We start from the raw sequence: 23,868 nt of genomic DNA on the forward strand, positions 1-23,868 counted from the left end.
CAAGTTTTGCATGGGCTGCATCAGTGAATATAGTTACGTCTCATATATTTATGGCTGTTGCTCTCTCTACGGCCTATACATAGAATTTGTCCATGAATACGGATGTTTTAATCTAATAGATTGCCTGTACCCAAATCTAGGTTTAATCTGTGCGTGGATTTACTGTGTGTGGCAAGGTTTAATTACATTTTTCAGCCTCAAACTGTGCAAAAACACAATATTAATAATGGTATACCTAACATCAGTGTATTAAAATTTGGTGCTAAATGTCAACCATAGCCTGAAAAATGGCAAGGTAGAACTTTAAAGGATAAGTTCACTTTTCTGAACATGTTACACCTGTATTTAGGTGTACCATGTTCAGCAACCTCGCTTTGCACCACCGACCCCCGCCCTCATCGTGACAGCGGTTGGTCATCTTCTCCCCTTACCTGAAGTCGCAATTTGAAAATAACGTGGCTGTGCAGGGCTTCACCCACCCAGCCATGTCATTCATTCACAGAGTCCTGAGAATGAATGAACAACTGCCATTGCAACAGATGGCTTCTAGTTCTCATTGAACTGTGGGAGCGCTAATGAGCGCTCTCATAGTGCTCTTGTAGTTTATTGATTTTTTCCTGTTCTCCAATAATTGTCTGCCTGCCCCACCTGTGAGGTATATATATATATCCATAGGTTAAAAAAAAACAATCTTGTTTTAAATTTAACTTTGTAGGCACGTCCATCGGTTAAAAATCCAGGCATGCTCAGAATCAAGTCGATGCATGCTTGGAAGCATTGAACTTAGTTTTTTTCAGCACGTCGTCGTGTTTTATGTCACCGCATTCTGACACAATCGTTTTTTTAACCGATGGTGTGTAGGCACGACTGACCATTAGTCAGCTTCATCGGTTAACCGATTAAAACGGTCCATCAGACCGTTCTCATCGAATGGACTGATCGTGTGTACAGGGCTTTAGAAACATGAGTTTAGTTGCACACATTTGCAAATACATGTGTAATTTGCAGAGCCACTTCACGGCACCAGTGTTAATTTTGGCCGAAAATTTCAATTTTGTTTTAGTCTTAGACTTAAGACTAAAGGGCCTAATCCTCAAAAACCTGGCGCAACGTAACTTTTGCCATTTAAGTTACACCGCCGCAAAATCTCTAACTAAGTGCCCGATCCACAAAGCACTTACCTAGAAATTTTGAGCGGTGTAACTTAAATCCGGCCGGCGCAAGGCGTTCCTCTTCAACTGGGGGCGATTCCCATTTAAATTAGGCGCGCTCCCGCGCCGGCCGTACTGTGCATGCTCGTGACATAATTTTCCCGACGTGCATAGCGCAAAATTACGTTACGCCGAGCTTTGTGGATCGCGACGGGTCAATAAAGTTGCGTCGGGAAAAAAAAAAGATACAGCGAAAAAAAAAAAAAAAAAAAAAAAAAAAAAAGCGTCGCTGGACAGAAGGGTCTACTTTTACAAGGTGTAAACAGTTTACACTTTGTAAAAGCAGCCCTAATTTTACACATGCAACTTAATACTTACGGAGAAAAAACGAAGCTGAAAAGCTTCGTGGATCTCCGTAAGTGCTAATTTGCATACCCGAGGCGGCATTTCGACGCGAAATGCCCCCAGCGGCGGATGCGGTACTGCATCCTAAGATCCGGCAGTGTAAGTCCCTTACACATGCCGGATCTTCTGTCTATCTCTTGGAAACTGATTCTGTGGATCAGTTCCAAAGATAGAAACGGATACGACGGCGTATCAGTAGATACGCCGTCGTATCTCTTTTGAGGATCTGGCCCAATGTCTTTAGACTAAAATTGCATTTTATTTTTAGTCTCATTTTAGTCTTCTGCAAGTGTTTTAGTTTTAGTCATAGTCTTTGATTAAGATTGCATTTTAGTTTTAGTCCCATCTTAGTCATCGTATTTTAATTGACTAAAATCTCCAGTACATGTTAGTCTAATAAAATCATTTTAGTCAACTAATAATGCATTATTTAAGCATTTCTCTAAAATTTCCAAACTCTTTATATACTTCTGAAGTAAAACAAATTTGATATCATGTTATTATTTATGGTATTAAGGTTTGAACAAACTCACAGATACAGATTTAGCCGCTCTGGGCAGTCTGAGGAGGCCTGTAATACTGTACAGTGCTCGGAAAGGTGGTCTGAGGATGCCTGCAATGCTCCAGGGTGTTCTGGACAGTGGCCTGAGAAGGCCTGTAATGCTGCACAGTGCTATGGTGGTTGTCTGAGGGTGCTCTGTACGGACGATGGTCTGAGGGGAGGGGAGGGGAGGCCTCAGGCCTGCTGTAATTGTAATGTACCACAAATGTTATTACTGTACACTCACAGTCTGCCCTGCTCTGGGCGCCTGACAGTGTGCTTGCTTGCTGGGAGCGGATTGCAGAAGCTCTGTGATAGACTGGAAGTTACTTTACGAGGGTTAACGTCCCTGCCTCCCATTTTCATCCCTTTTTCATCCTTTATCTGATTTTCGTAGCAGTTTTCGTCAGTGGACGAAAATGTGCTGTACTTTTTGTTTCGTTTTTGTCACTGTAAAAATGTGGCTCACGAAATCTTTTACGAACACGTTTTCATTGATGAAATTAACACTGCAGCGCACCCCATTAATATTTGCAGTCCTAACTCTAAATCGTGAGAGCCTCCATAATAGAAGCAAATGCATTATAATGGATAGGCAGAGGGCAGATGAGCCTGGAGGGAGCCCACCCCTCCTAAAGGCACAATGGCGCACAGCACACCCAGGATATAGCACAATGGCAGCAAAGGTGTCCAGTGTCTCCCCTCACCAGTATATACTATATATACTATACTGAGGGTATGCAGGAGCCTGGCATTGCATCCATGAAAAAAAATTAAATAAATGCACATTTTTTTAACCTGCAAAAATTGGCATTTTTTTTTTTGAAAGTGAACGTATGCTGTGTCTGAATAAGAAAATTACTGTCTCCAGGTTTTTTTTTTTTTACAATATAAATATCATAGACAATATTTTCAATGTAGAGAAAGAAGACACATGATTCAGTAACAGTTTTATGTATTTGCTGCGTGGTGGAAAATATACCGCATGTGAGAGTAGATAGGAATGAATGTAAGTCATTCTATTCTATTTGTAGTGCACAATTGTGACAACTGATATCAGATGTTTTAAGATTTTCCGAACTATTATTGTCACAAATGTGAGACCAAGTATGAAATTGGGTTTCTGTATGATAAAAACAGTATAAAAATATAACCATTGTGCCATACGGTGGCAATACATGGCAAGCTTTTGTTGTGATATCAGTCATCTGGAATGCATTTTACAATACACATGGGCCATTTATAAACTGCAGCATAACACACAGTGTCCTAATTATACCAATTTATCTACTTTGGCTGCAACCAGGTATATGCCAGCTGCTTAGTCGGATTACTGTGTGGCATTTTCCCTGAAAAGAAAAACAAACCTACTTTTTAATTGTCCTCCCTACCTAGCACGACCTAAGGTTTAAGACTTTGCTTTAGGGTAAATTTGTGACAAAATCTGCGCCGATGGCCCTTACCTCTTATCTGCATAAACTCAATAAAATTAAATTAGAATTTTAGGGAGCACTAATTAAATTTGTATTTTATTTTTTAAAATACCTTACATTCCCTTTATTTCTAGCAAGAGCCATTCTGTCTCAGTTTGCCTCATTCCATAGCTAAGCATTTGCATTGGACGTTATAAAAAAGCCAGTAACGTTAGCTGTAGAAAGCTGTAGCTGTAAAATTAGTTTTTCTGCGTTTTTATAATTTTTTAGCTTTATTTTAAAGTGGTTGTAAACTCTTATGCCGCGTACACATGACCGTTTTTCGGGTTGTAAAAAATTACGTTTTGTAAATTACGTTTTGTCATTAAAAACGATCGTGTGTGGGCTTCAGAGCATGTTTCACGATGCAAAAAATGGCCATTAAAAATTTCGAACGTGCTCTTATTTTTTCACTACATTTTTAACGTTGTTGTTTTTAACCTCGTACAAAATGGTCGTGTGTGGGCTTTAACGACGTGAAAAAAATGCGCATGTTATGAGACGGGAGCGTTCGTAATGGAGTAAGCACATTCATCCCGCTGTAACAGACTGAAAAGCGCGAATCGTCTTTTACTAACACGAAATCAGCAAAAGCAGCCCAAAGGGTGGCGCCATCCGAATGGAACTTCCCCTTTATAGTGCCGTCGTACGTGTTGTACGTCACCGCAATATGCTAGAGCATTTTCTTTTCCACGATCGTGTGTAGGCAAGGCCGTTTTAACGATCGGGTTGAAAAAAACTAAGTTTTTTCTAGACCATTAAAAATTTAATTTTTTACAACCCGAAAAACGGTCGTGTGTACGCGGCATTACAATCTACTTTTTGCTACAGGTAAGCCTATAATAAGGCTTATCTGTAGCTTCCCAGGATACCTGCTAAACCTGCACAGTTTAGAAGATATCCCTTGTATTTGCATGTGGCGATTTAATCGGCACATGCTCACTGCGTGCCATTACTTCAGTGAGTGCGCCATTATCGGCGGCACCCGCGCGCAAGCGTGGGAGTGACATCATCGCTGCTCCGGGCCAATCACAGCGCCGGAGCCGCCATACCTGGAAGTAACTCCGGGAGCAATGTCGCCGGCCGGAGGGGGGTACGAGGACCGATGCGGGGGCTTCGATGTAAGGTAAGTAATTTATAATGAGCTAGTATCCTTGCAGGTGTTTTTTTTTTGTGTTTTCTTTCCCTAGGGTTTACAACCACTTTAAGCAAAACTATACTCCCATAAAAGATTGTGCCTCAAAAACGCTGATAAACACAGAATAGCTGCGTTTTTCAGCATTTTTAGCTTTTTTTAGAGTTCGAGCATTTTTACACCTGAAAAACTTCTCTCAAAACCCACTCATTCTGGAGTTTTTTTCCAGCTAGAAAACTCCCCTGCCAAAAACTGCTGACGACAGCTGATGTGTGCATGGACACATAGGATAACATGCTGGGGAGTTTATTGGCTGCAGAAAAAAATGCCTGAAGCCAAAAACAGCAGCTGTAGTAACTTCCAGTTTGCATGGCCTTAGGCCTCGTACACACGGCCGAGGAACTAGACGTGCCAAACACATCGAGTTCCTCGGCCAGTTCAGCCCTGAAGCCGCCGAGGAGCTCGGCAGGCCGAGAGCTCCCATAGAACAACGAGGAAATAGAGAACATGTTCTCTATTTCCTCGCCGAGCTCCTCGTCGGCTTCCTCGGCCGAAAGTGTACACACGGCCGGGTTTCTCGGCAGAATTCAGCCAGAAACTCGGTCGGAAGCTGAATTCTGCCGAGGAAACTGGTCGTGTGTACGGGGCCTAACAGTAAATAACAACCAAATCATGCACTAAGCTCTCTGAAAAAATGCAATTATGTCCTATATGGCAGTCCTGCAGTTCGTTGTGGTAAGTTAGCGTTTGGGCACACTTTGTCTTTCGTAAAAAAATAATACAGTTCGCCATGAAAAGTTACAACTTGAATATGAGCAGTTTAAAGCTCTAATGCAGGCACATCAATTATTACAAAATATGGGGGGTTTGAATTAGAATAAGAAATTAGGAAAAACTAGGCTTATTTTTTGAAATGGGGATCTAGTCAGTATGTGCAATAGAACAAACAATTTCTCCAGCGTCTAAAAGGACAGACACCAGTCAGGGATAGATGCATGGTTTATGCAATCTCAAAGACAATGCTTCAGCAGGGCCACCCTCCTCAGACAGAGGAATCCAACTCACAGCTGCAAAAATAACACACAAGGGGTGCAAACGCCTAGTGTATTACCAAGGTTTATTGAAGGAAACCAAACAGCCAAATAAATACTCACAAACAACAGATGTAATGTGCATGACATTCCCTGATGGTCAAATATCGTGGCAACTGGCAACAGATGACCGAGCAATAGTCGATGTCGGCAGGCTGGCATATTTCGGGGATGCATCCCCTTCCTCAGAGATCAAACCAACAAATGTTTGCCTCTTGAATATATACCTGCTAGGCACCCTATGGTTCCACCCCCAATAGGGTGGGGTGTCACAGCATCAGACAAGGTCAAGCCAGCCTGCCAACATCGCCTATTGCTCAGTCATCCGTTGCCACGTTGATTGACCATCAGGGAATATCATGCGCATTACATCTGTTGTTTGTGAGTATTTATTTGGCTGTTTGGTTTCCTTCAATAAACCCTGAGTAATGCACTAGGTGTTTGCGCCCCCAGTGTGTTGTTTTTGTGCTAATCGGTATGTATAGATGTATCATCATCATGCATATAGTAAATGTATCTGAGGGTGGAACCCAACCCCAGCCAAACTTGTTATGAATAACGTAGGATAAGTTTAGATCCTATGGTTTGTAAATACTCATAGATGAAGACAAGGATGTGGGGCACTGGATCACTTTGTTCAGGTATGTATCTTGATGTAGATTTAGGTTAGACATGGCGTTTTCTAAAGTAAAGTGTGTTTCTTTGTGGGTAAGGAACGTGCATGATTTTGCCTTATAAAATATGATATACACTATACATTCTAATCATTTTGTTCTTTGTTTTCAGTTTGATGCTGAGTGGAGTGGACAAGCTACAGGCAGTGTTGTAATGAACGTGAACTACCTGCTCCTTCTTGAAGAATGGATGGGGCTGCAGAACTGAAATTATAACAATTGTCATGTTCATAACACCTTTATGTGTACATGCACACCCAATTTTCATTTTTCATTTCAGTTGGGTCCTATATGAAAAATAAAGGCAGTGTAGAATGATAACTATGTGTGTACTGATATTCTTGGAGTAATATAGGCTCATAGAAGATTATGTGCTTTTTTCACATAATTCTCATATATATATATATATACACATATATATATATATATATATATATATATATATATATATATATATATATATATATATATATATATATATATATATATATATATATATATATATATATATATATATTTTTTTTTTTTTTTTCATTTACAATGGAGCAAATTAAACATACAGTAAGTATACAGGTTTTGTCATTATTGAGCAGTCACTTGCATTTTATCTTTACAACAAATAAAATCACATACTGATGCTGACCTTCATTTTGATTGTGTCCTCTAAGAAGAAAACAGTCTGTTGCATACTGTTTATAGAATGTGATAGATGTCAATGGAATTTATTTGTAACCCCAGAGAATTTCTCCCATTAGTAGTCAGAGTCTTAATCAAATGCATAACTGAATTGATATCATAGGTTGTGGACTTATTTTGTCTTACTGTACATCTATTTAAGTAGTATTAACCTCCCTGGCGGTATGATTCTTTCAGAAAAAAGGTGCTGAAAGCGGTACCATTATTTGCAAGGAAATTTGGCGTTTTATGCTGTAGGCCTGTAATTTTTAGAAATAACTCACTTAAATCTGACCAAACAAGAGTCTTGTAGGCATCCCGGGTATGACATTTTTTTTAAAAACAAAATTATAAATTATAATATAATAAATAATTATAAATAATTATAACAAATAATAATATAATTATAATAAAAATTATTCAATAATGTAATCAATTTAAAATCACTGAAATTTGCTCAGTTGCAGAATTGTTGCTGTCATTATTTATTTATTTTTATGACGGATTTCCCCACAAATCGCTATCGCACAATTCTGCAAGTGTATATAATTTATTATCGCTGTTTTCTAGCTGATCTAAAACCATTTTTGACATAAAGGGACACTTTTGGTTGCTATGGACAATCTACAGTTTTCAGGCAGAAAGAACCATTTTTATTATATAAAAGTACATGTAGGACACTGGGCAGACCACTAGGGGCAAGGGGGTGTGTATTTTTACATACAGTACTGTAATCTATAAGATTACAGTATACTGTGTGTATTGTGTTTGTTTACGTTTTTAAATTTGGCGCCGTTCTCCGGTCCCGTGCGTCGTAACGTCGCAGGGAATGGAGATCGGTGGCACAGGAGGACGCGAGCGAGGTCCCGCTCGCTCACACAGCGCGGTGGCATCGCTGGATCCAGGGACAAGGTAAGTAAACAGTGTCTGTGGATGCTGCGAGGCAAGCCCGAGTCTGACTCGGGGTTACCGATCGCAGCACAGAAATCTAACCCCGAGTCAGACTCGGGAACACCGCCAGGAGGGTTAAAGTGATTGCAAAGTCAGAAGGTTCTGTACCTAACTGCACAGCAATCATTGCTCTGTTTTTTTATGAACCAGTGCTAGATGTCTGTGGTGGAAGCACATATCAATACTGACTGGCACATCTATTAGCACTAACGATAGAAAATGCGTGTATGGTTCCAGTTGTGCTCAGAGTCAAAGAATTAAAGATTAATTATTAAAGTGGATGTAAACCCACTATCATCCTTTTTAAACTACTGCCATAGTGCTGATCTATAAGGATCTATAAGGATATAGATGCCTCCTGCATGTATATTTACCTATCAAATGTCTCCCCTCTGTCTCTTATAAGAACTGAAAAACTGCAGATTCTGTGGGTGGATCTGTTGTCTGGAGCTCGGTGGGTGGAGTCGTGATGTCAGTAGACTCCCCGCCCACCTCTACACTCCCCTTGTCAACATGCATTTTCTCCTGTGTATTCCTTACACTAAATTCTGCTATGATCACTAACATCCAGTCAAAATCAAGAAAAGTAACCACATGACTTCAGAAAAGGAGTGGGGGTGGGAATTATAAAATAATGCCTGTCTCCAGGCTAGTGCATGAGATATGTAAATAACCTGTCACTCACAGCAAGGGGGTGGAACGGACTAAGGTTTTTCTCTGTAAATTCGTTTTATTTCACTGAACAATAAATGAGGATTGCTCAGAGCTGGATTAACTCTGTGTGGCAAGACTGGGCACAGATGATAGGAAATCTTATTCTCTACATTGTGACATCAAGAAATAAAATAAAAAATTTAGGGTTTACATCCACCTTTTCTGAAGTAATGATTTTTGTACAATATTTGGCCCCCTTCTTCCTTGTGTTTCTTGTCACAATTTAAAAATCTAAAATTGAATTAAGCTCCAAATAGTGCAATATAGCAATGCCCTCTTTCATATTTTTGAAGTTGAGAAATTCAGAAAACATTTTCTTGAACCTTCGTATATGATCACATTTTGAAAATTGAACGAATATATCTGTTGCACTCAACTGAACTGGTTCCAACACTGAGGGGGTTATTTACGAAAGGCAAATCCACTTTGCACTACAAGTGCAAACTACAAGTGCAAAGTGCACTTGAAATTGCACTGAAAGTGCTCTTGGAAGTGCAGTCGCTGTAGATCTGAGGGGGAGATGCAAGGAGTATAACATTTTTTTAGCTTGCACATGATTGGATAATAAAATCGGCAGAGTTTCCTACTCATTTCAGATCTACCCCTGAGATTTACAGCGACTGCACTTCCAAGTGCACTTTCAGTGCAATTTCAAGTGCACTTTGCACTTGTAGTAAAAAAAAACCTGAGTCTCATGATATGATTATACAATTTTTAGAGGCACATAGGCACAATCTATTGCATAAAAAAATCGATATTCTCCTAACATGACATTATAGACCACACACATATTTCTGTATTGTAAGGGGGAGGGGTTGCCAGTAGACACTAGTAGCTAGATTCATAGAAGTTTACGCCAGTGTATCAGTAGATACGCCGTCGTAACTCTGAATCTGCGCCGTCGTACATTTAAGTGTATTCTCAAATTGAGATACACTTAAATGTAGCTAAGATACGACTGCCTGCGCCGTCGTATCTTAGCTGCCTAGTTCCGCCGGCCGCTAGGGGCGTGAACGCTGATTTACGCCTAGAATGCGTAAATCAGCGAGATACGCCTATTCACGAATGTCTGCTTGCCCGTCGCAGTAAAAATACGCCGTTTACGTAAGGCGTTTTCCAGCGTAAAGTTAGTCGAACAAAAAGCTGGCCTAGCCAATGTTAAGTTTGGACGTCCTTCCCGCGTCGAATTTTGAAAATTTTACGTCGTCCGTGAATGGGGCTGGACGTAATTTACGTTCACGTCGAAACCAATACGTCCTTGCGGCGTACTTTGGAGCAATGCACACTGGTATATGTCCACGGACGGCGCATGCGCCGTTCGTTAAAAACATCAATCACGTCGGGTCACGAGTCATTAACATAAAACACGCCCCCATGTTCCTCATTTGAATTAGGCGCGCTTACGCCAGCCCATTTACGCTATGCCGCCGTAACTTAGGAGGCAAGTGCTTTGTGAATACAGCACTTGCCTCTCTGACTTACGGCAGCGTAGCGTATAGGCGCTACGCTACGCCGGCTCAAAGTTAAGCCAGTCTTTCTGAATCTGGCTATAGATATTGTAAATGCTGACATTGGGAGATCCAAATAAAGAAATCTTTTTATTTTTTATTTTTATTTGACCGACTCCCATTTTATTCAAGTGAGTTTATGAGATGAACACAAAGACACACACACACACACGTCCTTAAAATGTTCCTTTAAAAAGACCACAGTGTCTAGCACTGTTCTTGGTTCAAGGATTTTATTTTGTCCCTTCTTCAGAACAGAAACACAGGAAGATTTTTTTTTTTGTATAAAATTTGTCTCAAGTTGATGAAACACATCTGTGAAGTAAAGGTTCTGTTTTATAACAGTATGGTAGCTCTGAAGTCATGCCAAATCAGCAACATTGGGAAAATCATAAAGGTTGCTTCATGTTTCCCTTGCTTTTATTGCTAATTTATCTAGCATATATACAGCCCTGATCTTATCTTCATTTACGTTACTTTTCTCCAACACCTCCAAATTTTCCATGCTTTGCTGCATCTTGCTGCTATTTATAGATTAACCAAAGGTGACCTCTCCCATTCCGTTCATGAATTTGAAGCTGTGACTTGCCTGATTAGTAGGAATTACGTATAGTTTTATGGAAAATGCTGACATTTAGGCAAAATAAAATGTCAGTATATTCAAGGGAATGCTTTGGCCTGACATTTATTGTCAAAAGATAAAGCAATCTTTTAGTACTTGATGTATTGGTGGCCCCGAGATTGATGGCTGAGCATCTGAGGTCACTGAGGTAGATACAAGACAACATGGTTAATAAATAAGAATTATAAAATGCTAATTGCTACTTTGCTTTATGTAAACCCTAAACCTGTTTAGCTGATGGGACACTGATCCTCAATGCGTAGGGTGTGTTCCTAGATGTGAACACATTAAAGTGGAGGTTCACCCAAAAAGTTAATTTTTAACCTTAGATTGATGCTCATTTTGTCAAGGGGAATCGGGTAGTTTTTTTAAAATCTAAGCAGTACTTACTGTTTTAGAGAGCGATCTTCTCCGCCGATTCCGGGTATGGGCTGCGGGACTAGGCGTTCCTATTTGTTTGACAGTCTTCCGACAGGCTTCCGACGGTCGCGTCACGATTTTCCGAAAGTAGCCGAACGTCAGTGCGCAGGCGCCGTATAGAGCCGCACCGACGTTCGGCTTCTTTCAGCTACTCGTGACGCGATGTATGCGACCGTTGGAAGCCTGTCGGACTGTCAATCAAATAGGAACGCCCAGTCCCGAAGACCATACCCGGAAGCGGCGGAGAAGATCGCTCTCTAAAACGGTAAGTTCTGCTTAGATTTTTAAAAAAAACTACCCGATTCCCCTTGACAAAATGAGCATTAATCTAAGGTTAAAAAAAAAAAATTTCGGGTGAACTCCCGTTTTAACATTTAAATAATCCTGTTTTTGCTCCTTCTGTTACACTCAGGCCTCGTATACACGACCGAGTTTCTCTGCAAAAACCAGCAAGAAACTTGCTGGGATTTTTTTTTTGCCGAGGAAACCAGTCGTGTGTACATTTTTCGACGAGGAAACTGTCGAGGATCCCGTCGAGCCAAAAAGAGACCATGTCTTCTTTTTCCTCAACGGGAATGGAGAAACTTGCCTTGTCGAGTTCCTCGACAGCCTAACAAGGAACTCGACGAGGAAAAAAATGTGTTTTGCCCGTCGAGTTCCTCGGTCGTGTGTACGAGGCCTAAGGCCGCATTCACACCTGAGTGTAGCGTTTTCGGTCGTTTTTTCCGGCGTTTTGTCGCAATTTATTTACATGGATTTGCGCGTTTGCATACAGCGTTGTCCAACGTTTTTGAACTTTGTCGTTTTTTTTTTTAGTCAATAGGAAAAATGATCATCTCTTTCATCACTTGTTGCTATGTTTGTAGATTTTTTTTATCTTCTTCCTGGGTGAATGTTTTATTTCACAGAACAGATTAAAGCGACAAAACGCCCATAGAAACGCTCGTTGTCGCGCTAGACGCTTGAATCGAGCGTTTCCATTAGTTTCTATGGGAATACAAATGTTCAAAAACGCCCAAATCAGCCCGATTTGCGCGCATTCGGCTTCAGGCGTTTTGGAGTGGAGATGTGAACCATCTCCATTGAGAATAATGGATTTTTTCCCCTCTAGTGTTTTGGAGCTTCATGCTTCAGGCTACAAAATGTGTGAATGCAGCCTAAGGCAGGGGTCTCCAAACGTATATCATATATTTTACAAATTTTACAAGAATTAGCTTTCTATCAGAAGTCTCTCCCTTCACACCAGAAGCTTCCCCATCACATCAGAGCCCCCATTTCAGATCAGAGTCTCCATACATCAGTGTCCCCATCAGAGTTCTTCCTTACATAAGGATCCCAATTATGCCTCGTACACATGGCCGGACTTTCCGAGAAAAAAAGGTCAGACAGGCTTTTTTTCTCTGAAAGTCCGGCCGTGTGTAGCCTCCATCTGACTTTTTTTGTCGGAAGTCCGACGGACCTTAGATAGATAACCTGTTCTCTATTTTTCCGTCTGTCTTTCGACGGACTCACGACGGACTTTTGCATGGTCAAAAGTTTGACCGTGTGTACAAGGCATTAGAGTCCCGCCTACATCAGGATCCCCATCAGAAGCTGAGACCAGCTAATCTGAATCCTCAGTCTGAAGATATGCTACTGATCCTATAAGTAGTGAGCCGCATGTGGCTTGCAGGCCGTAGTTTGGAGTCGTCTGCACTTGTCAGCATTTTATCTGAAAAAAAAAAATACAAAAATACCAGTAAACTAATCAATGAAGTTTGCATGCACCAACCAAAGTAGAACATTTTTAAATATGCATACACTGTGCTTCTGGAGCAACGAAGACAGCATACCTATGGTTATTTATCAGTGGAAACTCAGTGTATAAAATCGCAAATGTAGGTTCAGATGTTGGAGCATACAGTCAATAGCAAAGCACACCATTTCTTAGATTTGGCCTATGTACACTGCAGCCTATATGCGTGTGTGCATATGTAGTGCACCCCACATAGGAGCCACTGCTGAATAGAGATTCCCCACCCTTCACAGCCAATCACACCGATTTTCCACAGGCACACTTATGCCACGTACACACGATCGGAATTTTGGTTTTTAGAAATAGAAAATGTTTTACTTTTTTCCAATGGAAAAAAACTGATAGGAAATTTCTATCGTCTGTGTGCAACTCCGACAGAGGAAAAACCCACGCATGCTCAGAATCAAGTCGACGCATGCTCGGAAGCATCGAACGTCATTTTTCTCGGCTCGTCGTAGTGTTTTACATCACAGTGTTTTGGACTGTTTTGGAGTGTGTATGCAAGACAGCTTGAACGGAAATCCGACGAAAAATTCCATCAGAAATTCCGATCGTGTGTACGGGGCATTAGAGTCAGATAAACAGTCCAGCAACTTTATTTTTTATTAGAGGTATTGAAATTGAATGGGGATTATTATGGGATGTCCACTTGACTGGAACAAAAGTCTCTTCAGGGACACTTCAACTCTATATACTCTCTATGCACACCCCTTTTCCTCAAGCACACCACTTGCTTGCAGAACAAAAATCACAGATCTAGCTGGCACACTGTTAGTTGATCTGACAAAGGCAACAGTCAGATAAAGCAAAAGCCCTTTACAGGCAGAGACCCTTGTGTGTAGAAAAAGTTCCAGTGTCCAGCTACATTCCTGTGGCTACTGTTTCCAGCACCACCTCTTCAGGCACTACCAGCCCACCTGGCTGCCACTTCTCCTTTCACTAGCCCTCCTGCCTACTTCCCACAGTCCTCTCAGACTGTCACACTCACCAGCCACCAGGCTGTCTTCTCCCTGGAGATCTCCTGGATGTGCTTGTTGGCTCCTGCTCTCCTCCCACCTGCTCCGATGCCCCTGGATTCCTCCTTGTGTTTTCAGTGGATCGCTCCAGCACTCGAGCCCCAGGCCCGAGTTCACCGCCCAGACTAGAACATTTGCCTCAATTGTCTTTGACAGCCTCCTCAGCGCTCCATATCCAGCTTCCACCAAAACTCCACTCTGCCCTGCTGCTGTTTTTAAGAGGTGCCCTCCTGCCAGCCCATTTGGTCGGGAATTGCCTCATCAATACTCCAGGCAGCTCCTCCTAACCTCCCTCCCATTCTTCTGGAAACATCTCCAAGATTCCAGCAAGTAGAGGGAGGTGCCAGATATGTTGCCTTGTAGGTCATTCCAGGCTCCTTGGATCATTCACCCTCACCGAGATTCAAAACACAGGCTTGGCTGCCTGCCAAGCCTAAATTTACCTACACTATAAAAACGTATGTGCAATCTAATCTAGCACACTAGAGGGTGCTGCACACATATTATGAGCGCATAATAAATATCTTTAACATACACAAGGAAACCTGTTCCGATGGGAATCACACCTGTAAGTCTTCTCAGAAATATCTGCCTGTAAATGTAAGGTAAAAGTGAGAATGTAAAAGTGTAAGAATAATCTTCTCTGATAAGAACAATATGTAAGGTGCAGCAACCAACCAGAAAGTATCTTATTACTCTTGTATATTATATACTTTTATATACAGAGAAAAAGTAAAATTTGCCTGTGCGTTTGTTTATATGGTATGTAGAAAAAGAACTGTTGTTTTATTTAAAAGTCAAAGTCATGCTTTTCAAAAATAAGTTGAAGCCAAGTCTTTCAAAAATATTTGAATTTGACAGTCCTTCATTTGGCAACCTGTGCATGCCAAGTGGTGTAGACAAATGACCAGCTGTTTTACTATATAAGAATGCCTGTTCTGATGGGAATCGAATATGTACGTTTTCTCAGAAAAAGCTGCCTATTAAGTGAGGTGACAGGGAGAATGAAAACGTTGGCTATTAGTGTCCTAACCATGAGATTAGTCAAAGGTTAAGCTGCAGTCACACAAATATGTCCCATCTGACATTCTTTCTAGACAACACTAGTAAAAATAAAGATGGTTAAAGATAAGCCACTTGCAAATAAACATATTACATGTCACAGCACCTGATTTGCTAATGCTTATGGTACTTGAAGGCAGACTGTATAGTCTAGAAGCAATACCAGATTTTTGCTGAGGCTATTCCTCTAATTATTGTATGCTTAAAATAATAAACATGTTGGGTAGAATTTATAGAGGGGCAGTTCATTTCCTTCAGCAATTCACATTTTAATTACTGCCCGACAATATGATTTGTACAGAGATCTGGAATCAATGGCTAGTCTTTCTGCACTGGTGCCGTTTCCAGCAAGAAAATAGGTCATCCTTTCTCTTCAGTTCTGAATTATACTTTACTTCCATGGGCAGTAGGCATCTGGGAAAACATACCTATATTCATCATAGCATCCAAACACTTCAATGTCTCTTGTGTAATAAAGAAGAATTAAAAGGTAAGTGTGCTTGGTTGTTGCAGAGGCTCTTTTATGCATAATGTAATGCAGTGGTCTCTAAACTGCGGCCCGTGGGCCAGATGTGGCCCTTTGCTTGTCTTTATCCACCCCTTTGGGGCACCATTCCATCCACTGACCACTACATCCACTGACAACAATGACGGGGCACCGTTCCATCCTCTGACACCAATGATGGTGCCCCATTCCATCCACTAACACCAATAATTAAGCACTATTCCATCCATTGACCAACAATGATGGGGCTCTAACCCTCCTACTGTTACAATTCCTCTTATTAAAACCAATGGTGGGGCATTGTTTACTTCCACTGGCACTGGGGCATTTTCTATTTCCACTGGCCAGAATCTGAACCCCCTAAATTATGAAAGACAGAAAACTGGCCCTTTCTTTAGAAATTTTGGAGACCTCTGATGTAATGAAACGAATAACAAATATGCATAATAGAGTTGGGCGATTGGTTCGGACCGAGCATTGCCTGTTTACCTGTTCAACAAACACCCAAATTTGCGGGAAGCTCAGCAGGATGTTTGCCCGTCGAGTGGCCAACAATGCTCTGTGCACTGCATTCTAAGCCCTGATTGGGCAAAGCTTTGTGAATAGCATGTTGTTAAGGAGTGGGCCGGGAAGACGGCTGCAGCATCTTTAACAACGGATGAGTAATCAGTTGTCAATGGGCTTCCCCACTGACAGCTGAATGAAAAAAAAAACATTTGCTGGCAATAGAAAAATGTGAAAAAAGACGACATGGGGTCCCCCCTAAATCCATACCAGACTCTTATCTGAGCATGCAGCTTGGCATGCCAGAAAAGGTGGGGGCGAGCGAGTGCCCCCCTCCTGAACCATACCAGACCACATGCCCTCAGCATGAGGGGGTGCTTTGCTGTTTCCCCCACCCCAAAGTACCTTGTCCCCATGTTGACAAGGGTCTCTTCTCCACAACCCTGGGCTGTGGTTGTGGGGGTCTGCAGGCAGGGGGCTTATCGACATACACTGATTTTGACAATTCCTTTATTAAAAATAAAAAACAGAGTCCCCCATGTAAATCCATCATCAATCACGATGTCGCTGCTACCGCTGGACCCACAAAAATAAACAAAAATGCTCCGCCCACAACAAAGGCTAACCGCTATCTGTCTGCTCTGCCATTTGACAGTTCTTACATAGGTAAGAACTGATGTCACCTGGTGGCACTGCCCTTTGTGATGTCACTGACCCAGCATGCTCTGATTGGAGATGTCACATGGGGACAGTGCCACCAGGTGATGTCCCCAGGTGGCTCTGCCTCTTACCTATATAAAAACTGTCAGAAGGTGGAGCAGGCACATGGTGGATAGCCTTTGTTGCGGGCGGTTCCTTTTTTTTCATTTTTTCCGGGTCCAACGGTGGCAGCAAGGGCTGAGTATGGATGGGGGGGGGGACCCCCACACTGTTTTGTTTTCCCATTTTTCTATTGCCGGCAATCGTATTGTATTCTTTTGTATTTTCTTTATAAGTGTCAGCTTTAGGCCCCTTTCACATTGAGGCGTTTTTCATGCGGTACAGCGCTAAAAATAGCGCTGCTATACCGCATGAAAAATCATGCCCTGTAGTGTTCAATGTAAAAGCCCGAAGGCTTTCACACTGAAGCGGTTCGCTAGCAGGAGCGCTCCAAAAGTCCTGCTAGCCGCATCTTTACTGCGGTATAGGAGCGGTGTGTTCACCGCTCCTATACTGCGCCTTCCCATTGAAATCAATGGGAAAACACGGTATTAACCCTTTTTCGGCCGCTAGTGGGGGTTAAAACCTCACCGCTAGCGCCCGAATATCGCGGTAAATACGACGGTATAGCAGCGCTACAAATAGCGTGGCTATACCGTCACCGCGGCTCCACGCCTCAATGTGAAAGTCTTACTGCAGCAGGTTCTTTACACAGTATAGATGCACCACTTTACAGGCAGACTAAGGGGACCCCCCCAGGCACTATATTTAAAGGATTTTTTATTGTTTCTCTTCAAGCTTTATTAAAATCACTGCTCCTTTAAAAAATATATGTTTTTAAAGTTTTTTTGCATTGGAACATGTCCCCCAGGGCAGGACCTGTGTCTCCATACCCTTTTTATGGTCAATAACTTGGGTATAAGCCTTTAAAATGGGGACTTTTGGTTTTTCATGTTCGGGTCCCATAGACTTCAATAATTTCAGGTCTGAACTTTTGCCATGTTCGAGAGTTCTGTGCAATACCTAGCCTATGCTTGTGGAAGCTGGAAATCACTGTAGTAATGGTGCTTACTACAGTGATTTCCAGCTTTTACGAGCTTCTGGGTCCCAGGTCGAGCAACTGGCCTCTTGCTGCTTAGTATACACAGGAGGCATGGGTGCCATTAAGGGAACACGTTGTATCATCTTATGGAACGCAAAGCAACATCTTATTGGATTAGGTAAAGATCATGACGTCACCACCCTGCTTCTCCACCTTCTCCAATTAGAGATCACTTTGCATTCATTGAGATAATGCAAATTGTTCTCTCAATGGCTCCCATGCCAAACACATGACCTGTGTTCACTATGCAGCAAGGTAGATGCTTGGCACGGGACCCAGAAGTTACTGACATTCGTAGTAGCAGTGCCTTCTACAGTGATTTTCAGCTTCCATGGGGATCAGCCAGGTATGGCACATACACATTTTTACACTGGTTCAAGCTAAATTTAGATATGCAATTAAAATATTTTTATATTACCTTTTCACCTGTCAGAGATTTGTAATTTTGTCTTGAGATTTACACAGCCCTATCAGACGGAAAGACCAGGTTGGTGACTTTAATTTTCTTTACTACATTTGGAAAAAAAACAGCTTGGTCACTTTTGCACCCTCGGTCCTGATTGGTCAATGAAGGAGCAGCAACAGACTGATGAGGTTATTACTCTTATCTCCTGCATGCAGAAGATTCACTAAAAATACTATCTTTCCTCTCCAGGTCAGAGGGCTGTTATTACAGGGCTTGCTTAGCAGGAGAGTGACAGCAAGACAAATTTAGATTTCCCACACTAGTTGTATTTAAAAATACATTTTATGTTATTTCCATATTTTATTTTATTTTTTTACTTCTGCATAGAATTCTGCTTTAATGTACATAAACACAATACATTGTAAAAACATCAAGAAATGCATTGATAATTTGCTGCTGAAAGAACCGTAACAGTGTCAGGGACAGATCAGCATATGCTCTTTTTTATTTTCTTGCCTACTCCCATGCAACTCTGATGCTTATAGTTGCAGAAATAATGTTCCTGACAGATTTATTCTATGTTTACCACATCAATATCATTCATTGTGTTTCCCAGCCCTGTTTGTTTGCTGACATTTATAACCCAGTGTTATGATCATAGATAGATCGTATTGTTCCACAAACTATATTATTGCCATCTGTAAAGTTCTGCCTTTACTCAGTTTTACCATCAGTGCCAACAAGTGCAATAAGCAGAAGAGATGTGACACAATGTTTTATTTGTCAGTGGTTTTGGGAGAGACCTGGCTTTTCTCTATATAAAAGCATCATTTTTTTTTTAAGTATCCAGGTTTAGGGGCTGCTATGAAAAGGATGCCAGAAAGACACAGCCATTCATTTTCTAAGAGTTCTAATCGCTATCTCTTTCTGGGAATAAAGGCACCCTTTCCATAACAAGTGTTTCAGACATAGTCTGCAAATCATTTTCAAATTTTTTTCAAAAAAGCTGGTCATACACTTGCTAATGTTTTGCAATTCTTTGTCTACATTTTCCAACTGCTTCAATAAATAAAATAAAAAGATCCCTTGGAGGTGGACAGTCGACAAGAACCTGTCGCCTATCAATTTAGCCATCCCATGGTGAACCAAGTGATTACAACTGTGATGGAAATCAATCCAAACAACCCTAGAGCCAGTTTATAGATACTTTTCAGTCAATTTATTTTCCAACAATTTTTATTGAAAAAAGTTTTAGGCAAACAATGAGGTACAAAATAGTACAAGTATATATAAAGCCATGTTGTTACAGTGAAAATGATCAAAATCAACACATTCTAGTTGCGATAGAACTATACCATATCATAACCATATCATAACTACTGTCTACAGCCATCTGCTCCAGAGGGGCCTAGGTGTGCAACAGTCAAGATAATCTGTACATTATAGGTAAAATATGTTAAGTATCAAAATATATGGCAATTTAGAAACAATGTTCATGTCTGGTCCTTAAGCAGGAAAGAAGAGGGAAGTCCTGTAAAGTAAATTCTGCATAGATGGACAAAATTTGCATATGTCAATCCAAATAACACCACTTTTCCAAACATGGGCCAGGTTAAAGTCCTTAAAGCCCTTTCTGAGATGTACAGAAAAAAAAGATCAGGTAAAAATTGTAACTCATAGTAGAAGTTAAATGAAAGAAAAGGATGAAAATGAGGAGAAGAAAGAAGATTTACCACTGATCCCAATGCTCCAGACCACTGCCCCCTCTCCACCCCCCATGAAGACTGAAGATATCTAACCCTGGGGTTCAAGACCTTTTCAAAGCGATGTCACAGAGGGTACTAGCTAATTTTTCCTTAATTATGATCCAGGAGATTTTGTTTTTCACTACAGTGGAACCTCGAATTGCGAGTAATGCGGTTAACAAGCGTTTCGTAATACGAGCACTGTATTTCCTAAAATCATAACTCGGTTTGCGAGTGTTGTCTCGCAAAACGAGCAGGATTCAGGCCAAAGTGGTGTGCAGTACCACGTTTGGCCTGGGGTGGGGGGGCAACAGAGCCAAATGTCGCCATTCGGACACGGCTGAAAATGCCCGAGGACAGTTCGGCTGACCTCGGCAAACCTCGGAAAGGCTTGTGAACGGAGTCTTTCCGAGGCTTGCCGAGGTCAGCCGAACTTTTCCGGACATTTCCAAGGCTCGGCGGTGCCCCCCACCTCTGGCCGCATGCGGTATTGCATGTGATTGAAGTCAATGCGGAACTAATTATTTTTGTTTCCATTGTCTTCAATGGGAAAACTCGCTTTGATATGCGAGTACTTTATATTACGAGCATTCTCCTGGAATGGATTATGCTCATAATCCAAGATTCCACTGTATTGCCATGTTCATAACAGGAGTTTTCCATGCTCTTGCTATGGTGATCTTTGCTGCCAGAAAGATAAAGAAGGTGAGAGTCCTAATATTTTTGGGTAACTCATTTGATAGGTCAAAAAATAGCACCGATTTTTAGGAATTTTCAATCCGGTCACTGAATATACCAGGTTGAATATTGTTATCCAGTACCGTTTTACATTCGGACATGCCCACCAAATGTGAAGCATGCTTCCTTCCTGGCCACAGCCCCTGAAACAGAGAGGGGATGCATCTCGGTAGATTTTTGCCAACCTTGTGGGTACAAGGTACCATCATGACAATACCTTATAATTAGCCTCCACCAGGGAAGTATTTAAAATTCCCCTGTGCACCATGGTCGACCACTGGAACCAGGTGTCCTCATCTATAGTCTCCAGATCTGACTACCAAGTTAGTTGGTAATAGAGTTTAGAACCCTGATCCGCAAACAGAGTATACAACTCTGATATACTGCCGCGCATCCCAGGGCCACTCGAACATTTGTTTTCATAAAAAGTCCGTGCAGTGATATCACCCTGATCTCGACACAATGTCTGTAAATAGTGAATCATTTGGCAGAGTCTAAATGTCTCAGATGGGGAGATTTTTAAGGTCTCCTGAAAATGTGAGGGTTTTATAATTCCTTTATGGTCTATAACATGAGCTATCCTGTAAAGGCCCTTGTTAATCCACAATGTAAACTGTCGTGCATGTTGCCCAGGTTAAAAATGTTAGCTGGAGGATTAGCGAACAATATATGAAGTAGGGAAAGAAATTTGGGCACCAAGTTTGAAATAGTATGGAATAGAAAAGGCCAAGATACAGAATCAAAGGCCTTGTGAAGGCCAAATGATAATAACATTCCCCGCCTGGGGCCTAAACCATTCCAATTAGAACGCAATAAGGATATGAGATCTACAGCCCTGCAGTTTTGGTCTGCAGCCTGACGTCCCGGGACAAAACCCACCTGATCTACATGAATATACTGTGCTAAACTTTTTAGTTTTCAGTTTTAAGGCCATTTTTTTCATTTGGTTTCTGGAGACTAAGAAACAAAACTGTGGGTGGCAGGTTGCTATAGATCATTAAATTATATGTATTCATGTTTGCACGGAAAAAGTGACATAAAGCTTCCAGAACTGTCACAAAATTTACAAGCTCACACAAAACAAATCATCCCCTTCTGCTGCCTCTCACACTGTGTATTGCCAGAAAGTTACGTTAATGTAGTCCCCTTATCACTAGGGAAAGGAGTCTTAGGAAATTCTTTCCCCTGCCTGCAGCAGTCTAATGGCATCATTCTACCAGGATACATTTATCAGGTAGACCTTGGGGGACTATCACTTGGCTGGAGCTCAAGGACCACATTTTTGTAATAGAAGAAAGATTTTGTTTAAGAAAATTATTGTTGTATACCATGACACATCTGGGATATATTTATATAGGCTTGTAAAGTTATTGGTGTTAAAAGTTTCTGTGATAAATTTAGTGCTGAAGTGAATGTACCAGGTATCTGTGGAGGGTTCAAGCACCAAGATGGAGACCTTGGTTCCTCTACCCAGCCTTTGCATGAAGCCTCACTGCTGCACCAGTTGCAGTGTCCCTAATCACTGCCATACCAGTCATATTGTCCCTAATCAACGCCACACCAGTTATATTTTCCCTTATCACTACCACACCAGTTACAATGTCCCTGATCACGCCACAACAGTCATATTGTCTGTAATCACTGCCACACCAGTCATATTGTCTAATCACCGCCACACCAGTTACAGTGTCCCTGATCACCGCCACACCAGTCCCAGTGTTCCTGATCACTGCTATACCAGTCACAAAGCAAGGTCCATAAACACATAAACGAGGAGTGAGTTTGGGGTGGATGAACTTGACTGACCTAAGTCCTGACCTCTACCCGATAGAACACCTTTGGAATGAATTAGAGTGGAGACTGTGAGCCAGGCTTTCTTGTCCAACATCAGTGCCTGACCTTGACAATGTGCTTCTGGAAGAATGGTCAAAAATTCCCATAGACACACTCTAAAACCTTGTAGACAGCCTTCCCAGAAGAGTTGAAACTGTTATAGCTGCAAAGGGTGTGCCAACTCAATATTGAACCCGGCAGACTAAGACTGGGATGCCATTAAAATTCATGTGCGTTTAAAGGCAGGCGTCTCAATACCTTTGACAATATAGTCCATATGACCAATGGTTCCTTCAGTGACTACCACTAATCACCCCAATCCAGCGTAACTCACTAGATCATATTGCCTCTCATATATAAAATAGGCAAAAACGCTTTAGAACAGTATCCAGACCAGTTTTGTATCTCCTCAACAGGCACCTCTTCTTCTGAACTTCACTTTCAATGTGATAATAGTGACATGTTAGGGAAAAAAAGGCTTCCAATAGTGTAATAAAATCCAAAATTCTATATTTTATTTCATATAAAATAAGGCTCAACAGACACATTCTCGATACTTATGACATAATTCACATGACCACTGTATGTACATTGAATGAGTGAAATCACTCCCTGTTTACTTGTCATTCAAAGTATGACAGTGCTGAAAACGTAAAAATGGCCTGGGCTGGAAGAGAGTGTCTGGTATTGTGGTGTTTAAAACACTTTTACCCCTTTTATCCCTAAACATTAACCATAACTTAACAAAAACCCTAACCCACCTCCTTAAATGTCGTCTTAACCCTATAAAATGCACAATTACTTTATTGGGTTCTGAAACCCTCTGTGCCAAAAAGTCTCTTTGTTGTTCTGACATTTACCGGCACCTAGCGCTTTGCAATGTAAACCACTGCTTGTGACAGCTCTTTCTTCACCTGAAATTTATAAGAAAGGCATTTAGATAAAAGTATTAAGGGGAAGTATGTGTTTTACTAGGCATTTTATGTTGGTAAAACCAAAAGACACCTTTTTCATAGAATAAGAGATAATGTCACCCCTTTGAACAAAAAGAAAATGGAAACACCAATCAGTAGGCATATGGGGCTGTTTCATGCCTTTGATGCC

At 41.3% G+C, this 23,868-nt stretch overlaps 1 protein-coding gene across 1 annotated transcript in view; it reads left to right on the forward strand.

Annotated features, from left to right (window-relative positions):
• EFHC2 (EF-hand domain containing 2) overlaps positions 1-6,790 on the forward strand; it is a 135,103-nt gene extending 128,313 nt beyond the window's left edge. The window contains exon 15 of the mRNA XM_040338063.1: positions 6,582-6,790. Within this exon, the coding sequence (XP_040193997.1) occupies positions 6,582-6,677 (96 nt within the window). The 3' untranslated portion in view covers positions 6,678-6,790. The remainder of the gene's footprint in view (positions 1-6,581) is intronic.
• Positions 6,791-23,868: the final 17,078 nt, after the last annotated feature.

This window comes from Rana temporaria, chromosome 2 (genome assembly GCF_905171775.1).
Source record: "Rana temporaria chromosome 2, aRanTem1.1, whole genome shotgun sequence".
In the NCBI taxonomy this organism is placed as follows: Eukaryota; Metazoa; Chordata; class Amphibia; order Anura; family Ranidae; genus Rana; species Rana temporaria.